The 17,800-nt window shown below is 28.8% G+C and overlaps 1 protein-coding gene across 1 annotated transcript; it reads left to right on the plus strand.

Moving 5' to 3' along the window:
• LOC109336143 (F-box/kelch-repeat protein At3g27150-like) lies at positions 14,815-17,216 on the plus strand. The gene is made up of 2 exons (XM_019572553.1): positions 14,815-15,318; positions 15,883-17,216. Exon 2 carries the CDS (start codon positions 15,930-15,932, stop codon positions 17,133-17,135), a length of 1,206 nt encoding a protein of 401 aa, XP_019428098.1. The 5' UTR covers positions 14,815-15,318; positions 15,883-15,929; the 3' UTR covers positions 17,136-17,216.

Genomic DNA, 17,800 nt, shown 5'->3' on the forward strand with positions numbered 1-17,800 from the left:
TAAGAACACGCATGTTATTCGTACATTCGTATAGTTAAAAGCACATGTTACTTGTGCATTCGTATTTTTAAGAACAAACATGTGACCCATACATTTTAATTGTTAAAACATATATATTACCCGTACATTCACATTACTAAGAAAACACATGTTACTCGTGCACACATGTTACATGTATATTCTTATTACTAAGTACACACGTGTTACCAGTATTACCAATGCAAGTCCATTTTTATAAAATGATTACATTTATATCAATAAAACTACTCAACTCCAATGACTGATAATAATTATATTTCTAAGACAAAGTAAAAGATAACATTTTGAAAGAGACTCAGTTGATAAAAGAAGGTATATGAGTCTAAAGAACAGTGTCAACCTCCATATGTTATATTTTGGTGAACCTTTTCAATATGTTGTTTTGAATGAAACTGAACACAATTTGTTATAAAAAAAATATATCAATGATGAGCATTGTCTCAAATTTATATTCATAGAGATCGAGTATTGCCTGAAATTAAGCAATAAAAAATAAATAAAAAATATATATAAACAAAATATAAAACAAATCAATTCATTATCACAATCAAATCAAATATATTATCTTTTAAGCCATAAATGCAGGTAGAAGAATAATATGATTGTAAAATAAAAGTAATGTTAGTAAGGATAGGCTGCTAATTTTATTTCTTTAGACAAATGTAACTATTTTATCACAATAAAATCAATTTTCAAAGATGTTACTTATTAGACAACTCCCTCTCTTTTTTTGTGACTTGAACAAATTCGTAAATAGAAAATAAAAAATATTAATATACATAGTTGCAATAATAATAAAATATTATCATGTAATAGATATGATATTATTATCTTCAGCTCTATTAAGTAATTTTATTTTTAAATTAAACAGAATATCAACCGATTTCCTTATTAATTGTAACATCATAGCTCATTTATTAGTAATATGATTGAATTCCTACTATTTAAGTTTTAAAAATAATTAAATAATATTAATTGATAATATTTTAAGATGTATTTAAATAATTAGTATTAAAAATGATTATTTTAAAATAAATTTATTGTTTATCATTTTTCAAGTGATGTAGAATATCAACAGAATTCTTTATTAATTGTAATATTATTATTCATTGTGTTAATAATAACAATGAAGTCCTAGTACTTAAAAATGATTAAATGATCTTAATTGATAATGTTTTAAAATCTTTTATATAAATGTGTAATTACTACATATTCTATTTAGCATTTTAAAATTTAAAAATGATTAGATGATATTAATTGATAATATTTTAATAAGATTGAGTTCCTACTATTTAATTTTTAAAAATAATTAACTAATAATAACTGAGAAAGTTTTAAGATCTATTTAAATAAATATTAAAAATGATTATTTTAAAATAAACTCATTGTCTATTATTTTTAAGGTAGCTAAAATTTCAACAAGTTTTCTTATTAATTGTAATTTTATAGTTCATTCTATTAATAATATTAATAGATTCTTACCGTTACATTTTAAAAATTGATTAAATTCAATTTATAGAGAATTTTTTAAGATCTATTATTTAAATACGTACTTATTGCATATTCTATTTAGCATTTTAAAATTTAAAAATGATTAGATGATATTAATTGATAATGTATTAATAAGATTGAATTCCTACAATTTAAGTTTTAAAAATAATTCAGTTATATTAATTGAGAAAGTTTTAATATCTATTTCAATAATTATTATTAAAAATGATTATTTTGAAATAAATTCATTGTCTATTATATTTTAAGTGAAATAGAATATTAAAATATTTCCTTATTAATTGTAATATAATAACTCATTCTACTAATAATAGCAATTGCTTCCTGCTATTTAAGTTGTTGTAAAAACCGATTAAATTATATTAATTAAGAATGTTTTAAGATCTATTATTTAAATTCATAATTACTACATATTCTATTTAGTGTTTTAAAATTTAAAAAATAATTAGATGATATTAATTGAGAATGTTTTAATAAGATTGAATTCCTACCATTTCAGTTTTAAAAACAACTAAATAATATTAATTGAGAATATTTTTAAGTGGATAGAATGTCAACAAATTTCCTTATTAATTGTAATATCAAAGCTCATTCTATTAATAGTAACAATGAATTGTTATTATTTAAGTTTTAAAAATGATTAAATAATTTTAATTGAGAACGTTTTAATATCTAATATTTAAATATACAATTACTACATATTCGATTTAGCGTTCTAAAATTTTAAAAAATGATTAGATGATATTAATTTAAAATATTTTAATTGGATTGAATTGTTACTATTTAAGTTTTAGAAAACACTGCTAATATCGTATTCTATTAGTACTTGTGTCTTGGGGTTCGTGGTAATCCTTGGATTTTGATTGTGATATTGTAGTCTACATCCTATATTCATTTGTGTGAGGTCATTTTCTTCTGTTAATTTTTATTCTATCTTACATGTATAACTTTTTTCACATTTTGTTACATTATATGTATAATATTTATTTTTATTGCATTTATTAATATTTATTATTCTATTTTCATTTTTTTAATAACAATAAAATTTAATTAGTAAATGATTGTGATAGTTGTTTTTAGAAAAATACATTTTAATAATAAATGGTGATTTTTTAAATAATTAAATAATGCATTTATCATATTGATTAATCTCTTAAAATAAATCATAACAAATGATGAAACCAAAATAATGTGTGTTCACTTCTTTTTCTCAACTCATCATTTGAACGATTGTGATAATCTTCTTTAAAACAATTAAAGCATGCTCAATCATCAAATATTTTCTACCTAGAACTACATAATTTTGATCTACTATTACACTTAGGGATATGTTTAGAATCTTGTTATTTAAAAAGTAAATAATCAAACAAGTTTAGAGTATAAAATAATATCCATGCAATTTGTGAGATACCTTTTTATATAAGATGAAGAGTGTTAATATCTTCCTCGACCCATAATTGATTCCCAAGCTTAGAATTATAGTTTAAAGACCAACACATTCCAATTTGGACATAAATAAGGTTTTCTATTTTTGTCCATAAAAATATAATGATGACTTCAAATAATATAGAAGATGATACAATTTCCCTTTTCTTAAGTAGTGAACCCAATGATACATGGTCTAGACTAGTATATGGATAATTGTCTAATGGCATCAAGAAAAAAGGTAAGTTAATTTGTATCTATTTAAAAAAAATTCAAAATATTATTTAGTAGCCTTAGGAATCTCCAAGCATAAATGACCTTGATATATACCTAAGTTCAGTAACATTGGGAGTAAATATACCAATCATTGAGGCCACATTCTCCTCATATGAATTATTCTTATCCCAAGAACTATACTCATTTTTCTCCTCATATGAATTATTATGCACATGTGTGAGGTTTCTATTATATCCTATGAAGCACGGATACTGATACGTGTATCGGATACGATACGTATCCGATTCGTCGACACGTATTTTTTCCAAAATATAAGATACGATACGTTCATGGATACGCGTATAAAATAATAAAAACACATAAAATATGATAAAATTATAAGTGTGAATCAAAATATACAAAATAAAAAATATAATGGAAATTTAAAATCACTACCCTCCATACCAAATCTATCTTATTATATTTTAATGAAAACGAATCTATCATATAATCATTGCCATCCATAACAAATATATTTTATCCTATTTTAATGAAATCGAATCTATGTTATCATGTTTTATTGGAAACGAATCTATCTTATCCTGTTTTATTGGAAACGAATCTATATATCCTATACTTTACTGAAAATGAATCCATATATCCTATATTTTATTGAAAATGAATCGGATACGTGTCTTAATATTTATTTATTTTATTTTATTTTTTTAATTTTTGATACTCTATGGATACGTATCTTTCGCGAATCCGAGCGTATCTGTGTCGGATACGTGTCCGACATCGACACGTTAGGGTGTTTGACGAAACCGTGCTTCATAGATTATATCGACCAAATAATTACACAATTATTATTTGTAATTATTGTGACATAAAAAGTGAGCACAAATAATTACATAGTTATTAGTTCTTGGCAACCAATAAGGTTTCTATTATATTGACCAGCTTTAAGCTGGTGCATGCCACGACTCATATTTATCAAAAGCATTGAATTATATCACCATAGACATAGAAGTAATAAGAACAAAAATACAAATGACGTATTTGATTCCCCTCCTATTACATAAAAGCAAATAATATCAAATCATAGAGATAATCCGTTCCTTTCTTTTCACTCTAATAATTTTATAATTATTGTTTCTTAATTATAATATGGTGGTTCAGTGAATGTATCACATATCTTTCAGGTTCTACACTTAGAATGGGTTTCTCTTTTTGTTTTTTATAATATTAAATAGGCTCCATTTTTATTCCAATTTGGATGATATATTATAGATTAGTTTAAGGATATGTTTTGTGGACATTGATTTACATCACAGGCAGACCAACATATTAAAATTAAAGTAGCTAAGTCACATCATAAATCTTCGGTTATTATATCTATTTTTTCCTGGTTGATGCATCAAACACAGAAAAGGAAAATGAAATGTAGTACAATATTGGAATGTACTACAATATCATTATGTTTAAAAATTATGGTAAGTTTTGAAAAATATATGTGGGGACACTAATCCTTCTTTTAAGTATATATTAACTATTTTTTTAATTAAGCCACGCAATGTGGTCTCAAGCCAAATGAATTGAATCCTTTGCTCAAATACTTTCTTATTTGTTAAAACAACACCCAACAATTCGATACAAACTTCCTCACCATTCCGGTTAGAACTTGTCCATCTGTAGGGATTTTAAGCTAAACACCAACATTTTTAAGAATGATTGTGCATTCTCCATTAGGGAAATGGAAAGTGTGTGTCTTTAACCTCAATCTCTCAATCATTGCTATTATAAGATGATTGTTAATATTTACTGCCCTAATATTCAAGACATTGTTGTTAGTAGTGTTGTAAATAACTTGCAACACTGGTTTAGGAGACAAATATTGTCAAAAGTTATATCTCACTCAAAAAAAAACTTCTTCCACATTCCATACATTCATTGATATATGCTTGGATTGAAATCTGAGTAAAGAAGTATCACTAGGGCTTGGACCAATATGTTCCATTTTATAATGTAGTAGTATTGAAGAATGGTGGAAAGTGTAGAAACAAAGAAGAAATATAGTTTATCAGAGAAACAAAATGGATGAGTGTTGTTACCGTAGCTTGTAACATTTCTAAATGGCACAAGATAATATTTAATAGTTGAGTCACGATCATGTCGCTCTCTTTAAGACGTTTTGTGGCACTGTCCAAAATGTGCAGGCAGACTATCAACCACACCGTCCCTAGGATAAAATAGTTCAGATCTCTGTTATCAAATTCTTACTACACTGTAAGAACTCATCTTGAATGCATCCACCACAATATGACTATCAGTATCAGTTCTCGAAATTCTCACAATATGGCTTCCAATGCCAATTTCGATATTCCCACAATATGGTTACCCGTGTCAATTCTTTTCCCACAATATGACTACCAATATCAATTCTTTTTCCATAATACTAAATACCAGTGTCAGTTCTTGAAAATCTTACAATTTGGTTGTTTCTGCCAATTCTTAGTGCCACGAAAAGAAATAGCAGAAGTTTGTTAGACATGTGTCGGCGAAAAATATGAGGAAGAAAGAAAATGTTGAATGAAAGCGCATTCAACTTGGGGCAAGAAAATATGAAGGGAGAAGACTTCTATTTATAACATGGGACTTTTTCAAGTTCCTTATATCTCCTATGTGAGACTTGGGAGTTGTTTTGCAAAACTCTTCTATATGAGACTTGAAAGTTTTTAAAACTTTTACCCAAAAATTCCCACTAATGGCTTCGAATAAACCAAGTTCCAACAATGAGGTTTTAGGAATGGAGTGAATAAGAGTATAGATGAGAAGTGTATTTATAAAGGGGGTGGTGGTAAGGAGATCAATCAAAATCATGCATCTCATACACAATTACAACTAAATCGTGGATTACAGACACAAATCCACAATATCACCTAAATCGTGGATCCAAGCCACAATCTATGTATAAGGCAAATCTTATACTTGAAACTCAGTCATATAAGGCACAAGTTCGATAAGGTTTCATAAGCTAAATCGTGCATGGTGGACGTGATTTTATCTTCTACGAAGAGTCAAAAAATTTACTAGTGTGTTGTCAAATTTTCAATATATTGTAATTCCAACTTCAATTTTTAGATCATTGAAATTTTTATCTTTATAAAAGTGAAAGTTGTTTTTGCATGCATGACAAACTTGGAAATCGTGTAAGGATACATTCGGCAAACTTGAAAGGTTTTTTTTGCATGTATGACATACTTGGAAATCATGTTTGGCGTACACGAAGAGGTTTGGGTTTCTGAAGCAAAAGTATCTCGTGTTCCACATACTCAGATACTTAGGAGTTGTCGTGTAACCCTTGCATGCAGTATTTAGGGGGTTGTCGTGTACCTCGTACATGATTTAGTGGTTTGTCGTGTACCCCGTACATGATTTAGGGAGAATGTCATATTCTTCATGCACGACTTTTGTGTATCATTTATTTCATTGGTTTTCAAAAAAATTGAAACGACATTCATGCATTCATGACACATGTTAATCTTGAAAAATCGAAAAATGTGTGTTTCATACACGATTTCTACATGCACCGACCAAAAAGTGAGTCTATAGTGCAATACTTAAAAATAGTATACCATATACACGATTTCTGCTATTGAAATACTTAAAAATCGTATATCCCATACATGGGGTTTCTCGTGCAAAGGTGTCTCGTATTCTACACACACGATTTATGCACAATTCGAATTTCCAATTAATTTCAAAATATCATTAGTTATTGATTCATTTAAAAGCACTTTATACATAATAAATGTAATTAAGCTAAAAAATGCATACAAGTTGGAGATTTATTTAGAATTCTCACCAAGTTCTCTAATTCGACATAGATATGTCTTCTTGTTATACCCTTACATCTTATATAGTCCACATTTTTTAATGTGTTTATGTTGGACTTCATCCATCTCATTTTGTGTCCATGCATTTTTTGGCCTTCCAACGTTTTTCTTCGCATGTCAGGATTGGAGAATAAAGAATGTTAGTATTCTTCATTATCAAGTGGTTGAAACTTGTGTCCATAAGCCTTTAAAAGATTATCTCACCGATAACTTGGTGAAATATACTAGGTAGGATCTAAACTCAATGATGTACATGTTGCAATGACATGAGAACATGACAATTTTACTGGTTGAAATTCTCCACAATCACATCAATTTTCGGTTAGTTTTACTATGTCAACCTTGACATGTCGACCACCACATCAAGAAACGAATTCTACCTCGGAGACCCTTGTCTCTCGTGTAAAACTATGAATTAATTGATATGTAGCTTGCCATTAATTTTGTTTCAATACTTTTTGTCAACTCTTCACATTATATATGTCATGACTTAATCATGTTAATCACTTGATTTCCATGACTAAAAAACCATGAATTCAATTTGTAATATATTGCTTTCACAAGAGTAGTTGTATGCAAAACTCTAGAACCTTTTGGAACATCATTAAGGCATTCTACAAGATTAATGGTCATATAGATGTATTGTCTCCCTTTGTCATAAGTTTGACTTCATTTTTCTTTAGGGATCTGGTTTAACCATGCCTCAACCCTCAAATATTTTTGAGGCAATACATTAAGCATTTGAGTAATATATGGTTGCATCAACTCTTATCGTAAATATATATATATATATATATATATATACACAATATATAGGATTTTTTAATTAAAAAATAATACATATTGATTTTAATTTCCTTGTCTTTCAAATCAGAATCTTAAAACTCCTTGTTGACAATACTCACAAGATAACGAATGTAATAAATTGGTTGTGCATTAAGCAATCATGTTAGGTCGCTTCAGAATGCAACCAACAGACATATGGTCTGACACATATTATACATATGTTTGGTTGCAGAGTAATATATATCCGACGTTTGTATAAGAATCACTCTCTAGCTTCATTCTAGTATACTAGCATTGTCTGCTACCACGTTATGGAATAGCTATTAGCGTCATTCCAATATATTTCTTGATTAAGAATGTCTCATTTACTTGTAAAATTAAGCTGCAATATACAAACCCTTCAATGCATGACTTAAAATCTCAAAAAACCCTCTCAAGAATAAATCTAGTAGGATCTTTAATATCGTCTACCAAAGATGATATGTTTGATATCTCACAATTGTATCGAATACGAATTGTTGGACAATGTTCATCCATTGTGGTAACTCATTATATGGTTCCTCACAATCACAAAAAAATATGGGTCCTTGGTATTTGTTTTACACTTCATGTCTTTTTATACGTCATCATATAACCAACAAGATAAGTACTTCATTCATGGATGTCATTATTGGTATACCAAGATCATCATACACCAAATGAGCAATACAATCATAAATAAATGATGAATTTAATTTGTTGTAATATTAAGAAACAACAGTAAATACACAAGTATGTATTTCATTAATTTTATTAATCTTCTAGTTATCACGCTTGACATTAAAAGATGCATGATTTTGTCATTTATAAGTATGTCTTCCAGTAAAAAAAACTCCATGTCACTATTGGAAACATATTCACTGTCTCACAGTTTATGTCACTCTATGTGTTATGAGTTTATGATTGGTTAGAAAAATACTTAATAATTAAATTTTAACGTAAATACATTTTTCTGACCAATCATAAGTTCATGACACATTAATTGACATAAACTGTGGGACAACAAATATGAACTTGTCACCAATACACTTTTATCAATTATTTTGTTCCACTATAATTGCTACCCCGTGCTTGCATTTTTTCAATTTATATATTATATGTAATTCTATTTTAAATAGACCCTTTACAATGTTGTTTACTATAATGGTCTATGGTTGTCTTCTAATTATGTAATCTTTTAAATAATTCCTCCTCTGTCAAGATATAAACTGTTTGTACAACTTCCTTAATGTAATAAATTAAATTTGTCTTAAAAGTTGTTCATAATACAACGTTAAAGAGAATAAGCAATCATGTACTTTATACTTTATACTTTTAAGAGAATATGTTCATCTAGTGGTTAAAGGTTCGCTAGATCTCTAGATAACCAAAATGTTAAATATTCGATTATTAGAAGTAATATTTGCTGGGAGGGACGATCACGCACCTGGAAAGATATTAATTTTTTTTTACCTAAAATGGTGAAAGATACTCTTGATAATACCAAAATAAAGACACTAACAACAATCAAAGAAGACCTATTTATATGGGAAAATAAATTCAACTACAATTGAAGAGGCAAATCACATTAATGTCAATTATTCATAATTTTGTCGCAATCATCCCTAACTCGTCCTTTAGAAAGGCATCACTGATATAAGTTTTAGTAATTGAGTATGGTTAGGGTTGACGTGCTATTATAATATTTATACACCGTAAAGATTTATATACAGTCATTATATCATTCACCATTCATATTGAATTACTTTTTTCGAAGAGTCGATAATGATTAAATATAAATGGTGAATCATATAGTGTCAATACATAAAATTTTTCTCTTATTCTAATAACTTTCACGTGGAATTTTTGGGGTACTCATATCCTAATTGATTGAGAAATTATATTCCCAAATATTTTAACAACAATGGATGGGATCCTCTGAAAGCAATGAATAAAAGGACTATGAACTGTTTTAAACAACATCAAAACTTATCACAGTAACATTATGTAATATATTTTTTGATAGGTGAAAAAATTCAATAATCAGACACAAGGGGTACCAACTCAAATACAAATAAAAACGAACACAATAAAACAACATTGTTAATATGGGATATACAAGACCTAGGGTCTATGCACCACTGTGCAAAGTCATAAACAAAAGGACCATTTGTGAAACAAAACCAAATAACATTATGTAATATACAAGTACGCTTCACGTTTTACGTTTTTTTGAATCTTTTAGATTGTCTTGCGTTATAATAATAAAAAAAATGTATAGTATCATACAATATTTAGGTTGGAAGTTGAGACTTATTTGCACACTTGCTTCATCATATGAATTTTGCTATGGTCAATTGACATAGTGAAAATAATGGATAACATAAATGACATGGTTAATAGGGTACAATGGATTTTACTTGTAGTTATTGATGGGTAATCAATCTCTAGGAAATTGTTGTCAAGAATCTGAACTTCCATTATGGGGCTGGAATCCAAATTTCAAACAACAAAATATGAATGAAGCCAAAACTTATTATCGATGGTTTCAGTTATGACCTTTCAACTTAGATGGTTGGGCAGACAAATTCATAGTCCAAACTTACCTGAGCATTATTACGGGTCAATATTTTTTACTACATGATTAAAAACTCATATATTACATGTGCATTCATATGGTTAAGGATGCATATATTACTTGTGCACTCACATGATTAAAAATACACATTACTTATGCATTTATATTGTAAAGAACACACATGTGGGTTGTGCATTCATATGGTTAAAAACACACATTTATTCGTACATTTGCATTGTTAATAACATACATGTTACTCATGCATTTGTATAGTTAAAATACACACGTTACCCTACATTTGTAGGGTTAAGAACACATGTGTTATTCATGTATTTGTCTGCTCAAACACATAAGAAAAATAAAAGACAATTTCAAATTTTCTAATAAAAATATGAAACTGAAACATGATACTATGTGATTTTTTAAAATAAACATGATATTATATGAGTACTTTTTATTAAAAATATATTTAAAAGTTACAAAAAAAAAAAAACTTTAATTCCAAATTTGATATTTTCAATTTTAATATGGAAAATTTAAAATCCAAATAATCTGAACTGTGATATTAATGAGAAAAATATCACAAAATGTTGATGAGGTAAAAAGTATAGTAATTCTTAGAGTAATAGTAAACATTAAATATAATAGATAAATTAATGCAAATATTGAATGTGCTGAAAATATATAATTTTTTCAATTTAGACTACATAAGGGAAGGTATATGAATTATATTAAGGTTTTGTTGCCAAAAGTAAGATCATGATATTTGATAATGAAAGCATTAATTGGTTGAATATTTAGTTGGATGATGATATATTATTAGTTATTTATCATTAATAAGAATATGAAATAGTATTCATCACCTCTCCCATAATTAAAACTTTAAAAGGAAAATAATAGGATATTAATACACAACATAATTTTTCTTCTAAATTTTAGCAAACTATCATTAATAAGAATATGAAATAATATTCACCATCTATCCCATAATTAAAACTTTAAAATGTTTGAGTGTTGAAGTAATTATTTTTTCATTTTTGTCAGCAATATAACAAGTTACATACTTTATATATTTTTTACTATTAACTGTGAAAATATCATTGTATAAAAGTAATTATATAGTATGGGTAGGTACATAGTAGTACCACGAAACTTTTTAGGAGGGAAACAAATTAAATAAGAAGTGACATGTGACAAGTAATGATGTGAAAGAAGTTTAAAATATGATATTTTTATGAGAAGCGGATAGAGTGTGGTCGATGCATTGTAAGTCCGTGTCCAACGATGAGTCGATGACACCATCATGAGCTTTTTTTTTATTACATAGTAAATAGATTTAGTGTGACGTGTAGCCATCACAGACAAATGCAAAATGTCATGTTTTTTGTTTTGAAATTATTAAGAAATGCAATAATGAATTTATTATTATTATATTATTATAATAATGAAATGAAATATAAAGTGTAGTCATCATAGATAAAGGTCCAATGCCATGTTTTTTGTTTTGAAATTATTAATAAATACAATAATGAGTTTAATATTATTATATCATTATAATAAGGAAATTTAATATATAGTGTAGCTATCATAGATAAAGACTCAATGCCATGTTTTTTGTTTTGAAATTATTAAGTAATGCAATAATAGATTTAATATTATCATATTATTATAATAAGTCAAGGAAATATATAGTATGAGAATATACACATGAAGGAGGTGAAATCATTTTAGAAGGAAAAAATGAATAAAAAGTTAACAGGAGAACCTTTTTTATTATATAGTTAATAGATTGGATGTGATTTATTCTACAAAAAAAAATTTACACCACCCACATGATAGTGTTCTGAATTTTTTTATAAATAACTTCAACATAAGAACTAAATATTAGCTTTTACCTTATTTCCACCATTAAGATTTTAGAATAACCATAAAAATGTGTTATCACATAACATGTTTGGGTTAGAGATGATGGTGCATATTTGTAAATCAGTTTCATGTTGCTTTAACAATAAAAGGTGTATAGAAACATTCATTTCGGATACTGAAGAGTTCAGTACTACAATTCGAGGAAAAATGAGACTATTAAATTTAAAAATTATTTCATTAAAAAAGTAATGATCATTAGATACTTATTTTTGTCACCTATTATAATCTTCACCTAATAATGAACGCTCCAATATTTGAGAGGGTGCAAATTCAATCAAAGCTTTAGATTTTGGTTCATCCTTCGTTGTAATGATATCTTGAGGTTTACAACGATAACTTGGTATATTAACCATATGACCATTAACTAAAACATGCCTATGGTTAACTAATTGGCGGGCTTGATGAATAGTCGAAACCATACCCAATCGAAAATGTATGTTGTCCAAACACATTTCAAGTAATTGTAGTAACACCTCACCTATTGACCCCTTCGCTTTTCTGGCTATATGAACGTATTTAAGCAAGTGTTGTTATGTAAGACCATAATGAAAACGCAATTTTTGTTTTTCTTCTAAACGAATACGATATTGGATTTTTTTACTAGAGCGCGATTGGTTTCTAAGTTCGCTTCCGACTATAACTGTGGGCCTTTTACTAGTTAGTCCTGGTAAAACTCCTAGACGACGTATTTGTTTGAAACGAGGCCCTCTATAACGTGACATAAAAACTTCTTTTGTAAATTTAAAATTTCAAAAATAGAAATTAACTCTATACTAAATGATAAATCATGTCTTACACAAATTACCATAAAATGATAAGTCACAACCTTCTAAACAATTACATTAAATGTATTTGTCCATTTTATATAAAAGAATCATTTTCATTCTTTAAAAGATCCAAAACTATCACACATTTATGTAACCCAAATTTATTTTATGTATATGTACTGTCTAATCTAATGTAGGAATTAGGGTTTCACAAATATAGTACCATTTTTTGGGTACATGAATATAGTATCATTTTATGTAATATACTTGTATATTGCATCCATGAGATGAGAGGAATTAGGGTTTCACGATTATAGTATAAGGCGTTGGTCTAGTGACATAAGGCACTGTTAGATCCACAGGATGACCAAAAGGTCAAAGATTTAATTCTTGTACATGAGGACATTTATTGGGAGGAGTAGCTACACATCCCAGAAGGGATTAGTTCCTTACCCTTGGTACTACCCAAAAAAAGTAGCAACCACAAATGATTCACTTAATATATGAATGGGAAGCGCCCTATTACCTTTGAAATTCAAACAATGCCATGGAGATAGGTTTAGATAAGGCATTGGATTTGATTTTTGCTATTATGAGAAGGATGAGGGTTTACCACTAACACTAGGGTTTGGAATCAGCCGAAGCGAGTCAAACCATGGTTTAGCTCAATAAGAATTTGCTATGCTCGAATTTCGACTTGGGTTTGAAACAAACTATTTTTATACCTCAAATTCGTCTTAATTGAAATTCGTAAATTTTCCTATTTGATACGTTAGCTCGAATTGTTTTGGTTCGTCAAAAAGTTAACACAATTTTTAGTTCAATTCATTAGCTCGATTGATTCAATTTTTCAGCTTGATTGTTGATTATTTATTTAATGTGTATAAAGTTAAAGACATATATATACAATGTATAGACATATTTATAACCACAATATAATTAAGTTAGTTAATGAACCTAACAAATTGAACTATACTTGATTCAACTTCGATTCGTTTAATTAACGAACTTAATTTTTAGCTCGAATTCGACTCATTTGGTTCATTAACCAAGTTTATTGAGCTAAATAATGAATCGAGTTCCGAACGAATGTCAAATTGGTGTGATGCATTGTCAACCCCACTAACAATCTTTAACTTTGTTGTATTGATCCCTTTTATCTTTTTAATAAATATTTTTTAACAACTTACTAAACTATTTTATCATTATTGTTTTTTTCTTTCTATTTTAACCATTACTTTATAATAATAGTAATAAATTTGTATAGTATTGAATTTTTTAAACACATGTGAAAAACCAAACTACATAGGTAAATCACTAAAACATATGTCAAAAAATCAAGGTCTAGAAAAGTGTTAAACCTAACTTTATACCGTACTCATACTTCTGAAATTAGTAAATTAGCCCTCATACGAGACCATAAAAATATTAAAATGTGAATCGGCATCAATAATAATATTTATGGTTAGATTATGTTAACAACAAAGCTATAGCTACCTTTTATTTCTTTCTAAAATGGCTAATAAAAACAAAAAAATGATGTTAGTGCCCTTAATGATTAATTAATTAAAATATTGGTTAAACAAAGGTTATGTACTAACTTAAGTATATATTTTCTTAACAAATGGAGATATCTCCATGTTGAATCTCTCTCTCTTTTTCTCTTTTCTTCTTCACTTTAATGGATTCATTCCTCACACCAAGTCACTTTTGCCATCTCCTTCTTCACTCTCTTCCTCTTCCTTCAATGCTTCTTCTCATTTCAACTTCACATGTCTCTTATGTTAACTCCAACAAGGCCTAAAAAACTAGTCTAAGAAACTCAAAACATGTCTCTTTTCTCTCTTTTTTATCTCTTGTTTCTGTAATGTAACTTCTTTCAATCTTTCTACCTTTTCCTCTTTTTCTTCACTTCTTTATCTCTTTTTGTATGCTTTGTCTTAGTGTGTTTTTCATTTCTCTTTGTAGCCTTTTTTGTGTGTTCTACATATCTAAGAAACTATGCACAAATCCCTTGTCTTAGAAGCTTCTTATCCCCTCTAAATTAAAACTATGATATTTTTCTGTTTCTTTGCATGTTTTTGTGTTAACTATTGAAAGCTTATCAACCCCATGAAGTGAAAAGTTGATAATTTTTCTGCTCAGGATTCTTCTAGAGGTATGCATCTATTATTCTATTACATATCTATTTTTCAATTGTCATAACTAAAACCACTGAGAAATAGTTTCAGCTCTAAATTCTTCTGTAGTCAACTAGTCATTGTTAGTTCCCAGGGTGAAATTTTAGGTAGTGTTTGGTAGACACGTCATAACAAGACGGAACAAAATTCCGAAAACATTTCGGTTCAGTAGAACCAAATGTTCGGTTTTGTTCCATCCTATTTTGTCCGCGCACCTAACACTACCTTACATTATTTCATTTCTTACATTTCTTAAATTTCCATCTTATTTGGTCAATCAACAAAATTGTCACTTTGTTTTCAACATCCTAATGTTTGAGACAACAACATTCAATCAATGAAAATGACATTTGTTTTTTATTTATGATTTTTGAGATTCTATATCTCACTTATGTTTCTTCAATGAAAAACTATGATTATGTTATGCCATATGAGCTAACAGTTTCATATGCCATATCAGATACTTTCTGTTTCTTGTTCTTAATGTTTGAGATTTCAAGCTAGTAACTCTTGTACCTAAGACCTTAATTTTCTGTCTGCAGTTACAGATACTTAACAACAAGGTGTAATAGAAACACAAGGCTTTAGTATGTCTAGGAAAAAAACATGGTCAGTTTGGACTTTTGGTGGTGGCATTTGCATGAATTCTCATAATTTCTCACCGGAAAATATGAGAATTCTAGAGTTGCTAACCTCGAAAGCGACCGGTTCCTCCTCGGGTCAAGAACCTCAGGATGCAGATTATGATGTTCCATGTCTCAGTGATGAGCTAGAGACAATGATACTTGCCAGATTCCCAATATCAGAACACTGGAAGCTATGTGTTCTGAACAAACAGTTTCTTGCAGCATTGAAAAAGGGTGAAGTTTATAAAATCAGAAGAGAAATAGGATTCAAAGAACCAAGTGTGTTCATGTTAGCAAGTGGAGAAAGTAATTGGTGTGCTTTTGATGAAAATTTCAAGTGCTGCAAGAAACTCCCTATTATTCCATCAGATTATAGTTTTGAGTATGGTGATAAGGAATCATTTTCAGCAGGTACTAATCTTTTTGTTTCAGGCAAGGAGATTGATGGAGCTGTTATTTGGAGGTATGAGTTACCTACAAATGAATGGTTCAAGGGTCCTTCAATGAACACTTCAAGGTGTCTTTTTGCATCAGCATCTTGTGGTATCTATGCTTTTGTTGCTGGTGGACTTGAGACAAAAACTTGTAGGGAAGTTCTTAGTTCTGCTGAGAGATACAACTCAGAAAGCCACTCTTGGGAAACCCTTCCGAAAATGATTCGAAAGAGGAAGTTTTGTTCAGGCTGCTATATGGATAACAAGTTCTATGTAATAGGAGGACAAGATGAGCAACATAATGACCTCACTTGTGGCGAATTCTTCGACCAAAAGACTAACAGTTGGAACTTGATTCCCAACATGCTGAAAGATATTCTTCTTTCGAGTTCGCGGTCTCCTCCGCTTGTCGCGGTTGCCAACAACGAGTTATACACACTTGATGCTTCCTCAAATGAGGTAAAGGTGTATCTGAAGGAAAGCAACTCATGGAAGAAGTTAGGAACAGTTCCTGTAAGAGCTGATGCACAAGGAGGTTGGGGTGTAGCTTTTAAGTCTCTTGGTAATAAGCTACTTGTTATTGGTGCAACTTCTCTTTCTTATTCAGAAAGAGCCTTAACTATATACACTTGTTTCCCTGATCCAGCTTTTGAGAAATTGCCTTGGAAACAAATTGTATGTAGCAGCACCAAACTTAACCCTTTTATTCACAATTGTGCTGTGATGCTAGCTTGAACCTTCAAGTCTAAATTTCAAGAAATAAGAAGAGTTGCTTGAAATGAATCATCTAATAATAAAACTAAAAATAAAGGGCATGCAGGAACTCCAAATAATTCGAGAGAGGTAGAAATCGAGTTCGCCTCTTCCCCGATGTTAATCTGATGTTGCTTTTAGTTCAAGCTTCTAATGTTTGACCTTTAACTAGTAAGCCACAAAAGTATGTCACTATGTGAAACTACTTGAATGGCATAGGGTCAATGTTAAGAAGCTTGTTGATGTATCTTTTGTTCCTTTCATATTTGCTCTTGAGGCAGTGAAAATGGAAAGTAAAATCTATTGTTAGTAATAAGCTTCAAAGTTCAAATGTCAAAGTTTTTTTGTTAATTTATTTATGTTGTCTGTTTCATGATTTAGAGATATTTACATCAAAATTTCAAAGCTGTTCAATTAAGAGTATACAAAAAACATAAAATTTTACTCTATTGTCAAACAATGAATAAACATTTACAATTTATCACTTGCTAAGGTGGTAGAGATTTGTGACATATTCAACCTATGCAAACACATTAAAAGAGAATGGTCACACAAAAATAGTTGAAATACTACATGAAATGAAGTGATTAAATAAGTTTGGCTGGAAAATATATCATCATGCACTATTTGTTGACACTATTGTTTTT

The sequence above is a fragment of the Lupinus angustifolius genome, chromosome LG20 (assembly GCF_001865875.1).
Source record: "Lupinus angustifolius cultivar Tanjil chromosome LG20, LupAngTanjil_v1.0, whole genome shotgun sequence".
Classification (NCBI taxonomy): domain Eukaryota; kingdom Viridiplantae; phylum Streptophyta; class Magnoliopsida; order Fabales; family Fabaceae; genus Lupinus; species Lupinus angustifolius.

What these genes read in the sequence shown, in the direction of transcription:
- LOC109336143 (XM_019572553.1), top strand. Translation starts at nt 15,930, where the DNA reads ATGTCTAGGAAAAAAACATGGTCAGTTTGGACTTTTGGTGGTGGCATT.